Source organism: Chroicocephalus ridibundus, chromosome 3 (assembly GCF_963924245.1).
Source record: "Chroicocephalus ridibundus chromosome 3, bChrRid1.1, whole genome shotgun sequence".
Lineage (NCBI taxonomy): Eukaryota > Metazoa > Chordata > Aves > Charadriiformes > Laridae > Chroicocephalus > Chroicocephalus ridibundus.
The window spans coordinates 127591864-127611186 of NC_086286.1; the positions used below are offsets into that span (position 1 = coordinate 127591864).

Below are 19323 nucleotides of genomic sequence, written 5' to 3' on the forward strand. Positions count from 1 at the left end.
TTGTAAAGCAGAGAATCACAGAGTGGTTTGGGTTGGAAGGGACCTTAAAGATCAGCCAGTTCCAAACCCCTGCCCTGGGCAGGGACACATCCCACCAGCCCAGGTTGCTCCAAACCCCGGCCAACCTGGCCTTGAACCCCTCCAGGGATGGGGCAGCCACAGCTTCTCTGGGCAACCTGGGCCAGGGGCTCACCACCCTCACACCAAAGAATTTCTTCCCAATATCTCATCCAAATCTCCCCTCTTCCAGTGTAAAACCCTTCCCCCTCGTCCCACGGCTCCCCTCCCTGCTCCAGAGTCCCTCCCCAGCTTTCCTGGAGCCCCTTGAGGGACTGGCAGGGGCTGGAAGGTCTCCGCGGAGCCTTCTCTTCTCCAGGCTGAACCCCCCCAGCTCTCTCAGCCTGTCCTCCCAGCAGAGGGGCTCCAGCCCTCCCAGCATCTCCGGGGCCTCCTCTGGCCACGCTCCAACAGCTCCGTGTCTCTCCTGTGCCGAGGCCCCAGCGCTGGAGGCAGCACTGCAGGGGGGTCTCCCCCGAGCGCAGCAGAGGGGCAGAATCCCCCCCTCGCCCTGCTGCCCACGCTGCTGGGGATGCAGCCCAGGCTGCGGGGGGGTTCTGGGCTGCCAGCGCACGGTGCCGGCTCCTGTGGAGCTTCTCACCCACCAACACCCCCAAGTCCTTCTCCTCAGGGCTGCTCTCCATGCCTTCAGCCCCCAGCCTGGATTTGTGCTGGGGATTGCCCCGACCCAGATGCAGGACCTTGCACTTGGTGTGGTTGAAGATCATGAGGTTGGCATGGGCCCAGCTCTCAAGCCTGTGTTTTTATGCTATTTGGGAGATTGTCACTTTATGTTGATAATGGAATTTAAAAGTATTCAGAGGAGGCCAGGGCATGAGATAGAGCTGTGCTTGTTCTGTGTACTCTTGCATCTCTCTGTGAATTGGATTTTCACACATTCATTCCCTGTCTAAAAGTCTGGCTTTTGGAAATACATGGGCAGGTTGGTGGTGTTGCTGTTAGAGCAATTTTAGCCCGTTGCTGGAGGTTATCTTCCTTCCCTCGTGGAATGAAATGAGTATTTGCAACTCAGCTGCTTTGGGTAGAACTATTGTGGCTGCGCTTTACTGACAAATGTTGGGTTAAGTTTAACATTGGACTTTCCGATCAACCCGCTGAGAGGTGAATGCGCAGAGTCTCCTGCAGCGGGAGTGCTTGTGCTATCACAGCCCTTCCCTTACGTGAGTGGGTGCCAAATTACTCGACTTCCATTGGCTTTGCTGAGGAGCACACAAGTTTGTGCAAGCTATAACCCATCTCCCAAGCGCTGAGCTTGGAGCCTTGTCATCTCCTCTGTCTTCTGTCCAAAAGATTTCTTTTGGCTCTCTTTGTTTTCTCTGCCGTTGGTCCCAAGCCTCAGTGGTGCTCTGCGGGTGCCAGATCAGCGTTAGCTTTACTTTCTGATATTTGGGTAGGACTTCTGTAACCGTTCTCATTTAAAAGCAAGAAGAGGGTTGCCGAGATTCAAAAACTGGCTTTTTTAAGGCCTCTCTGGTGCCTTAGGGTAGATTTTGCCAGTGTTTCCCAATGAAGGGTAAAAACGGATTGTGCCAAAGTCTTTTTTTTCCCCTGTTATGCCTTCATGTATGTTGACTTTGCCTCCAGACCCTGCTGTTTGTGAATCAAAGGGTACGTTTCCTCATGAGCCATAATGGTTGCTTAGTGAATTGATTTTTGCCAGCATGTCTTTCCATTTAGCACTAAGACCTCTTTCTGAGGTATATTAGGGATGGATCGGTGAGCATTTTTGTTTTGAAGTCTACCCATTTGAAATTCATCCGTGCAACTTCATGCTATTACAGTTTAGTTTTGAACCCGATAGGTGGCTGGAAATCTGTGTGTTTCAGAGCTCAATGTTTTTCTCCTCTGTAATTTTTTTTTTTCCTTCCTTTCTCTTCGTAGTGTCGTGATGTAAGGACAAGAGAGGTTGGAATTCAAGAAATTCACCATAAAGTGAGACCATATCAGGTAAGATTTGTGTTTCTTCTTTTTTTTTCTAGGAGCTTGTTTGAGACACAATTTGTCATATGGGTTTGGTGTGGAGGCGTTGGGACCCATTTGTTGCACGTCCAATCCTGCGGTTTGCCTTTGTAGCTGGATCCAATTTTCCATTTATTTTCGCAGCAGCTTTCGATGTCTTTTGTTTGAGCGCAGTCACATGTTGAAATTTATGGACCACCATGTTCAGTAAACTGACTACAGCCAGCAGTAATTTTGGTATTTGCACTGCTATAACAAAATAAGCAGCTCTTTCTTACTCTTCTCAGCCTGCCCTTTTCTCACTCCTCATTACAAATTGGGATTTAGAAAATACCAAAAACACAATGTGTGTGTGCTGAACAGGAATGAATGTTTAGAAAGATGAATTTATAGCCTTTTTTGTGAATGTGCGTGTTTGTATAGGCAAACAGTATACAGATAAATACGCTTCTGCACATGTATGAATATATACATAGGTGAGCAGATCCATTTAGCATATGAGACATAACTTGTGGTTTTCCTTCCTAAAACAGACCACAAAAAGATTGCTATGCTTATTTTATAGAAAAGAAAAAGGGGAGTGCTGACCTTCAAGCATCCAATTTAGGACACTAATCCTCCAGTTCACTGTAGTTACAAGGAGGGATCAGTCCTTCCAGGGAGCTGTCAGGAGGTCCATGGCCATGTATGGCATCCATTTATCCAGAGAGACCTGGACAGGCTGGAGAGCTGGGCCCATGCCAACCTCATGAAGTTCAGCCAGGCCAAGTGCAGGGTCCTGCACCTGGGTCGGGGCAATCCCCAGCACAAATCCAGGCTGGGAGGAGAATGGCTGGAGAGCAGCCCTGAGGAGAAGGACTTGGGGGTGTTGGTGGGTGAGAAGCTCCACAGGAGCCGGCACCATGCGCTGGCAGCCCAGAACCCCCCCGCAGCCTGGGCTGCATCCCCAGCAGCGTGGGCAGCAGGGCGAGGGGGGGATTCTGCCCCTCTGCTGCGCTCGGGGGAGACCCCCCTGCAGTGCTGCCTCCAGCGCTGGGGCCTCGGCACAGGAGAGACACGGAGCTGTTGGAGCGGGGCCAGAGGAGGCCCCGGAGATGCTGGGAGGGCTGGAGCCCCTCTGCTGGGAGGACAGGCTGAGAGAGCTGGGGGGGTTCAGCCTGGAGAAGAGAAGGCTCCGCGGAGACCTTCCAGCCCCTGCCAGTCCCTCAAGGGGCTCCAGGAAAGCTGGGGAGGGACTCTGGAGCAGGGAGGGGAGCCATGGGACGAGGGGGAAGGGTTTTAAACTAAAAGAGCGTGGATTTAGATGAGATATTGGGAAGAAATTCTTTGGTGTGAGGGGGGTGAGCCCCTGGCCCCGGTTGCCCAGAGAAGCTGTGGCTGCCCCATCCCTGGAGGGGTTCAAGGCCAGGTTGGCCGGGGCTTGGAGCAACCTGGGCTGGTGGGAGGTGTCCCTGCCCAGGGCAGGGGGTGGCACTGGGTGATCTTTAAGGTCCCTTCCCACCCAAACCATTCTGTGATTCTATGATCCAAGGAGATGAACTTTCTAAGATCATACAGGATCAGATCCATCTTAGTATATATGTATACTGTGACTAATAAATCATACCCCCGAAGTATTCTCTTCCTCTTCCTCTGTTGACCTTAAGGAAGGACTTGGAAATGATTGCGGAGTTTGTTCATCATAGATCTCCTTTACTTTGAAACAAGGATTCTTTGTTCCAGGCAGAAGATAGTGCCACCCCCAGATAAGAAGCTGAATCAGAATGACAGTGACGTCCCTCTCTCTCTTCTCTACTATGGGCACGTAGCCACGTTCTAAATTAAAGAATCATAGAATACCGGGTTGGAGGGGACATCAAGGATGTTTTGGTCCAACCATTCTTGGCAAACGTGAGCCACTAAACTGGGGTTGGGCTTTCTAAGTGTCAGCACAGAAGGAGGTTCCTAACAGAGGTCCTGTCTTCCTTTGGAAGCTCCACTGATTATTTAGGCTTGAAGGAGGCTCTGAGTTTGGTGATAGAAGATAAGTAGAATGAATATTCTCTGTGTTTAGCCCATGAAACATGTTGTCACTTTGCAAACCAGAGATTACTAGGAGTCATAGTCTGTTTTTCTCCTGCCATCATGTGACTTCAGATGGAGTGCAATGCTCCCCGTTTTGCACAACTGGGTATAACGTATAGAAATGTATAACGCTCCCAAATAAATTATCATCTTCTTACTGTATTTCTGCAAGGGCTGAGTCTGTCCGGACTTGTTTTTACACAGGCCATGTAATCTTCATGCTCCGCTCCTGGTACCTAGTCTGCGGTCATCTCACGAAATTGCTTCCAAAGATGTCTATTGTCAGCGCTGCTAATCTAATTTAAATTGTAAATTTCTTGAGTAGTTAGCAAATAGCTTATCACCGGGTTTTCAAAGCAACATTATGTTGAAAATTCCCTTTGTTAAACTCATCTATCTGAGTGGCAGGAGGATGTCATTATGTAGTCTTCGCAAAATTTATCATGACAGCAAGCAAGAGAAATATTCTGAAGATGGTATAATTTTTCATGCGCTTTAGACTAATGACAAGGTATGATGTTTTCCTCGGCTCCATAAGTAAACAACACATCCTATTGATAAGAGAGGCTATCATGTCAGATCTAAAGTAAATTAATCGCTTGCTGTAATTAGTTACACTTTCTGCACCTTCTTCCTGTTAAGGATCAGTGGGCTCTATGTATTTTTATCATGGCGATGGTGTGTCTGCTTTTAAAAATTTGGGGTTTTTTTTTACAAAATCAGTTTAAAGTAGATTAGTTGCCGGTAGCTGGTTGTTTACAGAGCTGTCTCTGAGCTGCCTTTTCAATTAGCGGCGTTTCTCCGCAGCAGCGGAAGGTATGTGCTTGCTCTCGGAACGGTTACGGCTGCGTAGTGCTACGTAAGAGCCTTAAAAGCGCTCGAGTGAATTGTTGCTGTAAAGAGACGTTGGATTGACAGTTTTTGAAAGGCAAGGGGCAATGACAGCTCTGTTACGGATACGAACCTACGGTAGCGTTAAAGCAGAAAGTGTAAGATGTAGGAGCTGCTGTTCAAGCAAAGCGGGGGGTTTGTATCAAGATAATGATCTCAGTGTAGAGCCTTAGTAGGAATAAGGCAGATTTTTAAGCTGGGAGTAGCTGGTTTAGTTTAAGAGTGTAATCTGCGACTGGGTTTTCCCTTTGTTTGTCAAAGTAAGTTTAAAACAACCTGTGCTGGACATTTGACGGTGACCCAAGCTGGCGAGGGTTATTCTTACCCAGCGCACGGGATGGTTTATGGACGAGGGACTGACACTGGGGACTGCGGCGACCAACTGCCCAGGAGGGCATTCAGGCTGGCTTTTGCCCCGTTTGTACCAGTATCGCAGAAGGAAAAGGCTTTGACCATCTCATGAGTCCCTGAAAACCCTTGGAGAGGGGTCTCACGTATCCTAGGAACCTGTGCCCAGGGAAGTGGGGAGAACAAAAAAACTCAATCCAGTGGGGACTTCTCTGAGCAGATCAGCATCTCTGGTCCGTGCTTATGGTGCTGTAGAAATGCACGCGCAGACAGTATAAAGCCTGCTGGTGGAGGTTCCTGTGCTCTTGCTTCATCTCTCTCTACAAGTGGGTTTCGAACTGGCTGTGGGCATAACAGGGCATGTGGTCCTACTGGAGGACGAGCAGTGGAGCCATGTTTTCTACTTGTTTTCTTTTGTCCTCAGGAGAAACAGGGAGTTCTCCAAGCTTGACATTTCGAACTCTTGGTATAGCAGCGTTTAATACTATTTTCTGCTTTCTTTATGCATTAGCAGTAAGCTTCAACCTAACTGCTTCTCCATATAGGTAAACCAACTGCAGAATCTGCGTATTTTAAAAAATGTGACACTCTTTTATTTTCCTGTACATTTCCATTTCACTGGTGGGGTTATGTACCCAGTGGTAGATCTGGATCCGCGTGTGTCAGCCGTCCTGACACACAAGCCGGAGTGGAGTTCTGCTCTTGGAGAACTTGGCACATTGGCAGACGTCTGCTTGGGCACCGCACGTCAGCCTGGAAATGAGCCTTGCGTCTGTAGTCAGCGAGGGATTTAATTGTGAGCCGTGTTCACCCAGGCTTCGTCATGGAGTAGAGCAGGCAGGCGACAGAATCCCTCATGGCTTTTCTGTAAACAAATCTTTAATTCATGGATTTGGGGGTATTAGAGAATTTGCAGAAAAAGTGCTAAGGTCCTTTGCTTCAGTCTTTATAGTAGCGCTGGGAAGAGCATGGTGAGGTGTACGTAGGGATCAATCCTGTGCTGTGCTGTCGGGATGTAACTGGCAGAAACACCAGTGCCTCCGCTGACGCTTTCCATTCGCTTTTGAATTCCTGAAGTTAAAGGAGTCTGTTCAAATGACGGCAGGTGTGTCTAGGTGCTGGGTTTAGTTCACGTCAGGGGTGTGCTTTTGAAGCGAATCTTCCAATTGATCCCCACTTTGAAAGCATGAGGAAGTGTAGAAACCTGGTTTCTTTCAGATTGATTTAGAAAGCGCCTTCTGGGCGTGCACCTAAGGTACGGCAGCTGGTGATGGGTGCCTGGTTCATGGGATGACACCAAAACTAATCTCCTCTGAAACCCCCCCAACACCTACTGTGTTGTCATCGGGCTCTCAATATGGCGAACTATTGCTGCCACTCCTCTCTTGAGCCAGGAAATTTGGGAAATAGTTTTGATCTGCTTATGGCACCTGGTTGTTACAGGTGGGCAAGGGAGTCCCTACAGCAAGGATGGGCTTTCAGCTATACCAGAGCAATTCAAAATGCAGAATGACTCGCTATGTCACCAAAGATGTGACATTATCATCATCGGCTACAGGTTACATCAGATGAACTCAGGGCTAACTCTGCTACAGATAAACACGGCTACTGTTACGTGAGATTTGATCGAGTCTCATGTTGGCATAAGGGAGTCTCATCTTGGGTCCTGGAGCTGCTCCGTGGTGATGGTAGGTCAGGACTGTCCAAAAAAAGAAGTTTTCTTTCTGCCCTCTTACCCGCCAGTTACTCTCCATAGCTTCTAGGTGCTCTGCAGAAGTCATTTCTTCTACCCAAGCGCGGTCTTTATCGTATTCTCCACAGCCAGCCAACTCTCGTTTCACTTTTCCCTTCCACTTGTTGTGATCCTCAGAGCTGCCTTAGCCCAGATTGTTACCAAAAATGGGAGTTGAGGCAAGTATTATGTTGTTGCTGGGCAGTTGTCAGGGTGCTCGTCTGGATGGTTTTGGTGTCTTCAGTGCTGTCTGAATGGGTAAAAAACCCTTCCCGCTGATTCTGTAAGGCACACGTAACGCAATGCTCACTCAACACCGACTCTTTCAGATCCACTCCTCTTGCAGTACATGGTTTGCTCCTGTAGGTAGATCCGGTGTGGCGCTGGAAAGAACTAACTGGTAATTATTAAAGAAGTTGACAGCTGCTTGGGAGACCCGTGCTCCGTAGAAATCTCAAGCCATCTCTTTTGCAAAGCAGTAGAGATGTGGACCTAAATGCAAGTGTAGCGAAGGCAGATGCAAAACTACTCATTCTACATCAGGGAATTTGTAACTGCAGCTGAATTTCAATTAGAGCAAGTCCCTTGATTGGTGGCAAGAGTTGCCCATCCCACCCCCTGTCCTTGATCTTGCAGTGATTATGAAACCAGAGTAACTCAAGAAACGTAGGCTTTAGGTTTCTGAACGGGTACAAACGGGTGAGCATGTGGGTTACCAAGCTACTGGAACGCTTGCAAATAGGGATAGAAGGGTAGGTCTGTCCCATTGGCAAATACGTTTCTATTAAAGTAGTCGCATGGTTTATCTTTAATAGGACTGCGGTAACAGCAGTTCTTACCCAGTACTGCTGAAATCCATCTAGAGTTAAATTGGCCTTTAAGAAAGCCCTTCATGTTTTCTCTGAATCATAATAGTTTATGGATCCATGAAATTGGTTTTGGTCTGTTCAACATGTTGCTTAAATATTTTTAAAGAAGTTTTTTCCCTTTCTCTTTTCCTCTTTGTATTCATCATCGCTGCTTCTCTTTGTGCAGATTGAATTAGTTAGAAGAGATTATGTGGCTAATGGTGGCTGGGAGACCTTCCTCTCCTATGAAGACCCAGAGCAGGATATTCTCGTTGGCCTTCTACGCCTGCGGAAGTGTTCGGAGGAGTCGTTCAGACCTGAGCTGAAAGGAGGCGTTTCCATTGTCCGGGAATTGCACGTGTACGGGAGCGTGGTCCCTGTCAGCAGTCGGGATCCTTCAAAATTTCAGCACCAGGTACCCCAAGCCATCTTTATTTGTCATCTCTGCCTCTTCCTTGCGCCCTGCTTCCCTCCCCCAGCGTAATTGGAGAAGTGTTTTATTTAATATCTGAGATTCATTCAGTTGCTTGGATTAGAGCCCGCTGCAATAGAAACAGAATTGAATTTGAGCCCCTTCTTGCATTTCGGCTGCTGAAATCATGCTGTGATTGTGTTTAGGCAATTGCAACTGCTCTGAGATGAAAAAAAGCATGCCTGAACGCTATCGGCATTGCGTCGTGCCCGTACAGTGCGAGCTCATGTACGCTGGTGCTAATTTGGCTTTCGAGCACTGAGCGTCTTTGGTTCTGAAGTATCTTCCCTTTAATATCCTGTGCGCCACATCAGACTTCCCCGAGTAAAAGCAAAACAAAGGAGATACATCCGTTGTGCCTTTTGGTTTCCTTCTGAAATTGATCGTGTTCGGTAGATGAATGTCACTTCTGAAATCTGAAATAATTACGTGTGGGAAGGTGCGATTTTCTTTGGTACTACCCAGTTTTCTTCCCAAGGAGCATTTACTGGATACATTCTTCCTACCGAAACAGAAGAAACCCAACTTTGGTTCTGAGATGTGTCGGTTTAAGTGATGGGTGAGACTCCCGAGCAACATCTCTTAGTTGTGTCTGACAGTTTTTTTGCTTCAGACACACTTGTGAGGTCATTCCGTATATATATCTATCTTAAAGCATGTGAGAATGGAGTGGAAAGCTGTGTTTCTAATTCCTTGCGGTGACTCGTATGAAAATTGCACCTTATCCTGCCGCTGCGCATAACATGCCGTGGCTTGCAGTGAGCAAAAATGCGAATTAAATTTTGCCCTGGTAGGTTTTGAATCTTTAGACTGAGCTTTTTTTTAAAAAAAAAAAAGCAATCAGTTTGTCCTCTTTGCCAGAAGTGCTCAGGGCTGATGGTTTAAATTAACTCCCTTCTATTTATTAATCTTTCCCTGAGTATATGCATTAAGATGCAGTTTTGCTAGACGCTGATGATGTGTGACCATAAGGCAGTGGCTGGGAGGAAAAAAAAAAAAAAGTAAAAAAAAATGAAAAAAGAAGTGGATGTTTCCACTATAAAATAGTTAACACTTAAAAATTCAGGAAGGAAAAAGCAGTAATCCTAGGTATTTGAAGAAAAAAAAAAAAAGAGAGAGAAAATCAATTGCAAGTAGCCGACTACAAACATTAAAATAGGCTGCAAATTGAAATTTCATGGCATATGACGCACTCATGTTCGTTCGGAATAGTCAGTGTTCAAGAGGTTAATCAGAAAGTGTTCTTCACAGTTGTGGGGGCAATTTCTGATGAGGAGGATGTTTTAGAATGAAGATTTCTGTGTGTTATTTAAAAATGCCTGTAAGTGTTAAATGTCTTTTTTTTAGAATTAAATCACATCTGCTTCAGTGTCGCCACTGTACATCTTGTCCGGAAAACGGATGAACAAAGAGCCCAGTAGAATTCCTGCATCCTACTGGCAGGAGCGAATTAATCCAATCAATTACTCCCAGATATAGAGGATGGCGAAGTTGTTAAATAGAGTGGAAAGGCTCTTCCCTTGTTTTGAAGCGTTGTAGTGATTCCAGTAGCTCTCCCGCTGTGCGAGATTCCCAACCGTAAATAGAGGTGTGGATCTGGTGCAGAACGTGGCCGTGTTCTTCTGCGATTCTTTGTCATTTGGCATCTCCCGTGTCGGGAGCTGAGCCTGGGCGAGCGGTGCAGAGCTCGAGCCGTTTGATGTAGCCCCCACCAGCCCCGAGGTCGCTGCGAGCCTCAATTCCTCATCCTGAAACCAGCACGGCAACAGCTCCCGGCTCCTGCAGGGGCGGTGGAAATAAAGATTGCGAGGCGCTAAGGCGAGATGTGGATCAGAAAAGCGAACAGCAGCAGGGCCCGTCTCTGGGTCTGTAGTGTCTGGCCACACTGGTTACGGCTGATGTCCCCAGTCAGGATGGCACTGGGATGAGTGTGGCCAGCAGGTGGAGGGAGGTCATCCTCCCCCTCTGCTCTGCCCTGGGGAGGCCACAGCTGGAGCACTGGGGCCAGTTCTGGGCTCCCCAGGTCCAGAAGGACAGGGAACTGCTGGGGAGGGGACAGCAAAGGGCTACCGAGATGATGAGGGGACTGGAACATCTCTCTGATGAGGAAAGGCTGAGGGATTTGGGTCTTTTCAGTCTGGAAAAAAGACGGCTGAGGGGGGACCTTATCAACGCTTGTAAATACTGAAAGGGGGGGTGTCAGGAGGATGGGGCCAGGCTCTTCTCAGTGGTGCCCGGGGACAGGACAAGGGGCAACGGGCACAAACTTGACCATGGGAAGTTCCATCTCAACACGAGGAGGAACTTCTTTGCTGTGAGGGTGGCAGAGCCCTGGCACAGGCTGCCCAGAGAGGTGGGGGAGTCTCCGTCTCTGGAGACATTCCAACCCTGCCTGGACGCGTTCCTGTGCCACCTGCTCTGGGTGACCCTGCTCTGGCTGGGGGTTGGACGGGACGGTCTCCAGAGGGCCCTGCCAACCCCTGCCACTCTGTGATTCTGTGACAGCATGGGCAATCGCATCTGAGGTTGGTGCTCTGAGTTTGTTTCATTCCCTACCGCAGACGTTAGGATGGGCGATTGCTGTTCAGGATCGGTTGTCTCAGCAGGGTAGACTTGTCCAGTGCTGGGAATTAGAGGGTTTCGTACCACCTTTGCCTTACCATCAGTGGATTTAACTTCATTCTGTTCCTGCCATGGAGAAGCATTCAGGCACTAGAACTGCCCGTGGGGAGTTTCGTGATCAGAAAAAAGCCCTGAGAGGGCTCCACTGTAAGGCTTAGTGTTGGTACACCTCTTCTCCAGCCCTCTCCTGCAGTCAGGTTTTGATCATTCCTGTGCCAAAAATATGGGTCTCTAGAAACCGTACTAATGCTTACATTCTGACCTTGCTTACGCTTTCTATTCTTACAGAACTTACCTTTTCTTCCTGTTATTTCTCCCATTGTAGGGATTTGGTATGTTGCTAATGGAAGAGGCAGAAAGAATAGCCAAGGAGGAGCACGGGTCGTGGAAAATTGCTGTAATTTCAGGTACCTTTGCTTTATCCCTTATTTTTTTTAATATATACCTTAATCTGAAAATAAACCCACTGCAGCCAACGCTGTGACCATTCATCGTATTAGGTGGAAGATGAGCATCAGCAGGTGCTTCTTCGTAATGGAGTCAAATTCCATCACAGCTTTGTCCAGGCAATACGATTATTGTAAGCAGCGTCCCAGAGGACGCGCTGCGGGGAACCGTCCTGCTCTCGGTGCCGAAGGAGACGGGCTCCGTGACCACGGGTGTCTTTTTCCTCCTCCAAACGCTGCTTTTTCTGACCTCGCTGATTTGTCCCCGTCGCAGGTTGTTATTGTCGAAGGCTTCTTTCCAAGAGCTTATGAGGATAGAAAATTGCCAGCCTCCATTTTAGAGTCTTTCTGCAAGTAGCGTCATTAGGGCGGACAGATGTGCTTTTAGGATACATTAAGCATGATCATGAAGAAGGGAGCGATGTAAGAAAGAGCTGCAGCCCTTTCTCCTGCTTCATTTTCAAGGCATTGTGACTGAGAGTGGCATCGGTTCATGGCGCGCGTGTGAAGTCAAGGTCGGGACTACCTTAATTTCTCTTACATTAGCAGTTATGGTAGCTGTGGAAAGCTTTTGCAGGCGTATAGGTTTTGTAACTGGGGAAGCTGGCGAGTTGTATGGGAGGAGAAACTCTTGTTGGCATAAGATTAATGTATCCTGGGGGACTTAAACAGAATAGCTGTGGTATAGACTGTTCAAAAATAATAATAATCTTGTGCCACCCCGCTAAAATACCCTGAAAAGCAGAAAACCTCGACTTTGATCCAAGCTGCTGAGTGCTGAAGAGCCTCTCTGTGCATTTCCAGCCGTGTAACGTCCCAGGGTGTTGGAAAGCCGCAGTGCACTGTCTCGACGAGTACTTGTGACAAGGGCCAGAGCGCGAGCGAGGGCAGCGCGCAGGCAGTGCCCGGGTGCCTAAAGATAATTCGGTATTCTCTGGATTCCCTGTTTCTTGTTTGCTTAAGACATATGCCAGTCCCGTTTCCCTGTAGCTGCTGCGTGGGCATCAATTTGAACTGGGAATTTCATAAACGGCGAAGGAACGTCCATTCCACGCCACTCCTCGGTTGGTTTCATTCGGTTTTGCTCGTAGCATCTTGGCTTGGGATGCGTGGAGAGAGGGAGTCGCGGTTCCTCTGTGCTAAAGAACACTTCTGGTGACAAGAGCAGCAAACGTACAGCAATTACTAGCAAACGATTTGTGAAAGCATTCATGTTGCTAATTTTAGCTGCATTTTAGCGAACCGATGTGAAGAATACATCCTTTGCATTGAGATGCCTTGCAAGAAGTCTTGTTTTGCTGCATGCACAGTTTGTGGCATCTTACTAAGACCTTGTCTGTGATTTTTTTTTTTTTTTTATTATTTTATTTTTTTTTTCTCCCCCGGAGTGCAAAGTACAATCTGGTACAGTTTGTCTTTGAATACAGAATACTACGGCGTCTGCAAAGACCACAAGTTTTCCAGCTGTTTCCTTGGAGATGTTACCACTTGAATTGCGGTTCTCCTCTAGGTTTTATCTGAAATAAAAATGCAGCCAGAAGTTCTTTCTCCATTGGAGGATGAACTTGGTTTTGCTAATTTTGGTTTCAAAATAGTTTTGTGTTTTTTTTTTTTTTTAATCTGGGAACTCACTGCAAGGTTGCGTCTCCGACATATTGCAAAATTTTGACTGCTTTTTAGAGAGAAGCGTGTAAAGGAGATCTGCTTTGAAGATGTCTCTCACAGGGCTTTATCTCGTTAGGACTGCCTGTTCTTATTAATGCTTTGTTGCAGTGTTTTGTTTGACAGTGGCCTTTCTTCAACAGTATTTTCCAGTGTTGCACTTAACGGCTACATCAGTACTACTCAACTAAATAGTGCCAGAACACTCAAACTCCTCAGGGAATGGTCCGTGGTCCACGCTGATGCCTGCGCTCTGCAAAGTGATGGGGTGGATGGTTGAATTCCTGTACTCTTAACGATTTTTAGGAAAGTTATGTCTAAGTAGCATAGAATCATAGAATCGTTAGGGTTGGAAGGGACCTCAAAGACCATCTAGTTCCAACCCCGCTGCCATGGGCAGGGACACCTCCCACTAGACCACGTTGCTCAGAGCCCCGTCCAGCCTGGCCTTAAAAACTTCCAGGGATGGGGCTTCCACCACCTCTCTGGGCAACCTGTGCCAGTGTCTCCACACCCTCACGGTGAAGAACTCCTTCCTAACGTCCAGTCTGAATCGTCCCATCTCTAGTTTTAATCCATTCCCTCTAGTCCTACCAATCCTGGACATCCTACAAAGCCCCTCACCAGGTTAAACTCTCTCTTTGTTTTCTTCCAAAAGAAATACATGTATTTTTAAGACAGGACAGCATGAAGGGTTTTTAATTATTGGCTAAAGGTCAGAGCTCATCTCTAAGATCAGTTCCAGTTCAGCTCTGGTTAGAAATTAGCGGCTGGGGTTAGAAATTAGCAGCGGTCAGCATGGCAGAGGAGTTGGACTAGATGATCATTAAAGGTCTCTTCCAGCCCAACCCGTTCAGTGATTCCATGATCATCTGTGGCCGTTCCCTAGCCTGGCGTTGAGTCGGGGCGTCTCGTACTGATTGTTTTAGGGCAGCCCATTTCTGGGGACCCCGAAGCGGGTGTCCCCTGGTATCCTGCTGTATGGCAGAGCCTGGCTTGGCACTGTTGATCGCTGAAGATATTTCTGTCTCCCCAGACGTGTGACGCCCAACATCCATCTCTAGCTCATGCAGCTGGCCGGGGGGCCCGCTCACCCGTTTTGGGGAATGAATTTGGGGAGCTGGTTAAGTCCGGAGAGGTCCAAGAGCATCTGGCTGATTATTTGCCACAGCCTTGGATTGAAGTGTGGCTTGAAGTTGGTTTGGAAATGCATTTAACTCAAGCCAGATTAAGGTAAATTCAGATGACGGTATGTGTGGACAGCATCCAAAACAGGCAATGCCGTTACAAGTCGTTACAAACACGTTATCAACACTTATAAATACTGAAAGGGTGGGTGTCAGGAGGATGGGGCCAGGCTCTTCTCAGTGGTGCCCAGGGACAGGACAAGGGGCAACGGGCACAAACTTGCCCATGGGAAGTTCCATCTCAACATGAGGAGGAACTTCTTTGCTGTGAGGGTGGCAGAGCCCTGGCACAGGCTGCCCAGAGAGGTGGGGGAGTCTCCGTCTCTGGAGACATTCCAACCCCGCCTGGACGCGTTCCTGTGCCACCTGCTCTGGGTGACCCTGCTCTGGCCGGGGGTTGGACGAGATGATCTCCAGAGGTCCCTGCCAACCCCTGCCGGTCTGGGATTCTGTGAAAAACAGGAAAGAAAGGAAAAAAACACTGTATGACTAATCCGCTTTTACTGAGGTTACATTAGAAACGCCTCTCTCCTGTCCAGCTGATCTGCTGCCCATCCTGATCAAGGCAGTATTCAACACTTGCTGACATCTCAGGCTGTGTCCATCAGAGCCTCACTCATTAGAAACCTCTTTCCCCCATGGCAGAGCATGTCAGCTGCCAGAGCCAATTTTCCTTTTGTCCAGACTCCCTGGAGGACTTCAGACCTAATCTTTTCCCCCTCTGCTCGCTTCCTTCCCACGTATAACCTAGTCAATACTCTTAATTAAACATTATTTCACTTGCCTGCGAATGCAGATGTCCCTTGGTTGGGTCAGGCGTGGAGTCTTGTACTTGCCCGTTTCTTGCTCCGAGGAGGGCGAAAGCTCCTTCCCCCTCCGCGCTGGCATATTTCAGTGGGAAGCGTTCGCGGCTTTACGTTCTCTGTCAGGCAGTACTGTAAAAATCACTTGATACAAACATGTAAATGGGAAACAAGTGAGTAATTCATGATTGCCTCCCGATTAAGATCGGTAGGACCATAATAATCAGATTGGGGTGACTGATCCCAACATCTTTCTCCTAAGCCTGCTGCAGCAGCCCGGAATCCACAATCGCGGGGCTGTGAATAGAAATTAAACTAATACCACCTGTTTTCTGGAGTCTCCACGAGAGATAAAATCATTCATTACAGCCGGTGACTCATCTCCCGGGCTGTTGGTGCTGCCTGAGCACGCTGTCTTATGTGTTTAAGGAAACTGTGCTAGTCTTGCCTTCGCCTTTTGCAATTAGGGAGAAAACGGGGGTTCAGAACTTTCTAAAAGTGAATCCGATGCATCATAGCAGTGTTAAATTCTCCTGCGATGAAGAACGTTAAGGGTGAGAGAAACTGAGCCGGCAAATAAATCAGCGGGCAAGTTTCAGGGCACGTTTGACGGTAGGCTAAAGTACCCTAATTTCCTCGTGTAAACAGCCTTTTGGTCACCCTAGAAGTAATGAATTACTTGAGTAATCAGCGTCTCGTAGTTCATATTGGATGTTGATTCATGGGCTGCCTCGGAGATTGCCGACTGCCAGGGCGTACTCGGGAGACCTTAGGAAGACTGGGAAGTGTTGCTGGGAGGATTGATGGGGTTCGGGAGGGCTCCCTGGAGTTTGGCTTCCAGCGCTGGTTGGTTATTTTTAGAGCTGCCAATCTTGCTAGCTATTAATAAGAGAAGAAGCGGCCCAAGATGAGTGGAAATGCGGGAATGTTAATGAATTGACTCTCTGATGTTTGTCTGCTGCAGATGGATGGCCTTTGAAAAAAAAAAAAAGAAATTAATTAGGGGGATTTGGAAGAAGCCAAGGATAAACCCCGTACGAGGGGATTGGTGCTGTGGAATAGCTGCTGTGTACAATCCCCTGGTTCTTAATGAACTTCAATTTTGATGGTTTAATAATGTAACAGCTTGAAAACAGGCTTGATACTGCATTAACTGGGATTTCGGTGCAGGCGTGAACAGGAATATTGCTGTCCTTAAGCAAGGGCATTTCTGCAAGAGCCAGCATTCTGCGAGGCTGTTCTGGTAGGAAGCTATTTTTATATATATTATATACTGTAACACATCTTACGACGATTTATAATGTGGCCTGACTTCTGCGTAATACAGACCAGAGACTTCCACCTGTCTTGCGTCTGTCCCAGCTGAGCATGTTTGGGAAAGTGGGGACCGGCCTTGATTTTTTATTTATTTATTTATTTATTTATTTTAAGGCCTTTGTGTGGTCCGCATCTGCGGGAGTTTTCCTTAGAATGGGCAGAAGGAGAACCAATAAGACAAACCCTACACAAAATCTACTTGAGGGGGAGTTGAACGTATGGGGAAACCTCTTCTGTGCTTCTTCCTTCCTCAAAAACCCTTTTCCCAATCTCAAGCCAAGTTGATAAAACCCAAACATCTGAAAACCCCCCAAATTCTGAAATTAGATTGGGTAGGAGGTATTTAGAAACCAGATTAATGACAAAATGAAGGTGATTTCGCCTCCTAGTGACTTGTAACGCACAGCAGTATAAACAGCGTTGAATCAGAACTGTGAGCAATAGCACTTTTGGGGGATTTAAAAATAAATATCGTTTTCTTTCATGGGAATCTTCCCCTTTGACCGGCACTGCGCTTCCCCTGCCCACGAGTGGTAATCCTCCTTTTCAAGGCGGCACCAGGGGTTAAAGGCTTAAAGCTTGTTCTTAGTCAAAGCTTCGAGCATAGAGTTCGTGGAGTTGTGGGTTTCATCTTTGTCATGTTTATAACCAAAATTTGATGCGTGCTTGCGGCCCGGCTTTTCGGCTGCTGCTTTAGCTGAGAATTCCTTCTGGTTTATCAGGCGGGCTTATCTCCGGTGTGCTTTGTTCCTCTGGAAAGGCTGGTAGAGAAAGACCAACGTTCCTCCCTGCTTTAACCGGTCTCACCCCGCGATCCGGGTGACATTGTGCACCTCATCAGCTGCCACCGCCGTGCCCGCAGCAGGGTGAGGACCTCTCCCTGCGTCACCAGCGGAGGTATTCATCAGACAGGGAGCAGATTTTTTTTTTTTTTTTTCCTTTAAAAGCACATTCCAGCTAGGACTGCGCGAATGAATGCCATCAGTTCCTGCGCTTCTTCAGGGCACATTAGCTTGCGCTCCGAGGGAAAAAAATAAAGTAATTCAGAGTTTCCCAGCAGACTCTTTCCAAAGCATTCTGTTCTCCCTGCTGTTCTTGGAGTAAACAGGTTCAGCTGAACCTGTGCTCTCGTCCTAAGTCTTTTAGCTCTTCTCTTAGGGATGTTCGCTTTACGGACAGAAAAGGAAAAAGGTGCGGCAGGATTTAAGAGGGTTGTCGTTGCTTGTAACGACAGTGCCTAAACCCACGCGAGGTTACTCGCAAACAAAGGAAAATCTGAGGTCCCCTGTTTCGGGCACCCAGGAGTCATCGCGGGCGATGAACCGGGGAATGATGCACAAGGCAGGCGAGGCTGTACAGCAGCTGCCTCCTGGTGGGTCTAGTTAAATATCACTTCATTTGGAGAGGACCGGTGGGAGAAGTGCATTTAATCGACAGCGGAGTCAATGACAAACGCACCGGGAGAGCATTTGTAAGGCAAGATGAGCCATTTGCAAGCCAGGTTAGGACGGGCATTTTGGATTCTGGCAGCACATGGGGAAATTAGGGTCCCGATGGGATGGGAAACAACATCATCCATAGAAATTCTGGTCTCGGGTTGTGTGTGATGCCGTAGTTATACGTCTGGTATTGCCACGGGGTGGATTCTCTGCTCTGTTTAAAGTGATGCTAGCCATCCTGGATGCTTTGGACCCTGGATGCCAAGATGGCAAGGTACATCCTTCCCCCCAGAGATGCAATCTCGTATCTGGACAATTTGACCAAACCAACCAGAATTAAATAGTCACAAAAAATCCCGAGGTGGTTTTGTGGCCTGTTCGCCAGGTTTCTGTGCCCAGCCAGAAGCGTGCCGTGTCTGCTCCTTAGCGACAGGGAGGAGGTGCCCCCCCCCAACACCACCTAAATCAAAGAGCAAAGTAAAAAAAGCGAGCGGCTTGTTTATCATGAAGTCGTTGCTCATTTAAGGTAATTTTCTGCATGAGTGGTGCCTTTCTACTCTTCTGATGTGAGTAGTATATTAGTATGCAGGCTTGGGTAGCTGAATGGTAGACCCTGGAGGCATCACTCCATTATTCAGAGCTCTGGGGAGGTCTGATCTGAAATGTCTGTTTTTCCATTTTCCAGCATTTGTAATTGCGTTTGTGTTTTCTTTGCCTTTTGTTGATTATGTGGTGTGGTTTGTTGTTGGGGGGGGTTTCGCTTTTCGTTGTACCTGCTTTGAATTTGCATCTTTTTTCCCTTTAAAGAAAGCTCCCCCCTACCCCCAACCTAAATTACACTGAAGCAATTTTAAACATGTTATTCCTCTGATGTCCACAAGTCCTTAGGCACTGAAAATGTGAGAAACCTTGGTGTTTGAGGCTACTGGATGGGCTCGTAAGCTTGCTGAATTTATAATCGCGTCTTCCTTTTTGGCAATAGCCGGTGCTTGAATTCTGTATTCAGGGTTTTCTCTCCTTTTGCTGCGATGCTGCTACTCCAGTCCCTGGCGAAGCTCTTCCTTCCATTCCTCTTTTACCATTCAGTCTACAGCCCTGTATCTCTTTCTCTTTGGGATGGGGTTTTTCTTAGCTCTATTTTGAGGCTGTATCTGCCGTTTTGCGGTCCGTAGGTGTCAGCACTCGCCAGGGTCGTCCCCTTTGGGAGTCAGTGGCGAGCGGTCCCACGCGGTGACTCAAGCAATACAGGGTTGATTTTTTTTTTTTTATCAGAAACTGCACAGCATCCAGAGGATGATTTAGGACAAACACCCACTCGTTCCCCGCATTCCCGCCGCGGCGTGACTACAACGCAGCCCTCGTACCTCTCGTGTCTTAGTCCAACTCGCAGCGTATTTGCTTCAGACTCTGCCTCTGCCCGGAGAACGTGAGCGGGCGGCAGCGGGTCGGATCAGT

General features: G+C 47.8%; 1 protein-coding gene across 2 annotated transcripts in view; it reads left to right on the plus strand.

Moving 5' to 3' along the window:
* Positions 1-19323, plus strand: part of ELP3 (elongator acetyltransferase complex subunit 3) — a 100017-nt gene that overhangs the window by 67062 nt on the left and 13632 nt on the right. Inside the window, exons 12-14 of one of the 2 annotated variants that reach the window (XM_063330734.1) lie at positions 1960-2025; positions 8108-8335; positions 11340-11421. In XM_063330734.1, the coding sequence (XP_063186804.1) occupies positions 1960-2025; positions 8108-8335; positions 11340-11421 (376 nt within the window). The remainder of the gene's footprint in view (positions 1-1959; positions 2026-8107; positions 8336-11339; positions 11422-19323) is intronic. The other variant, XM_063330735.1, reaches the window with a different exon arrangement.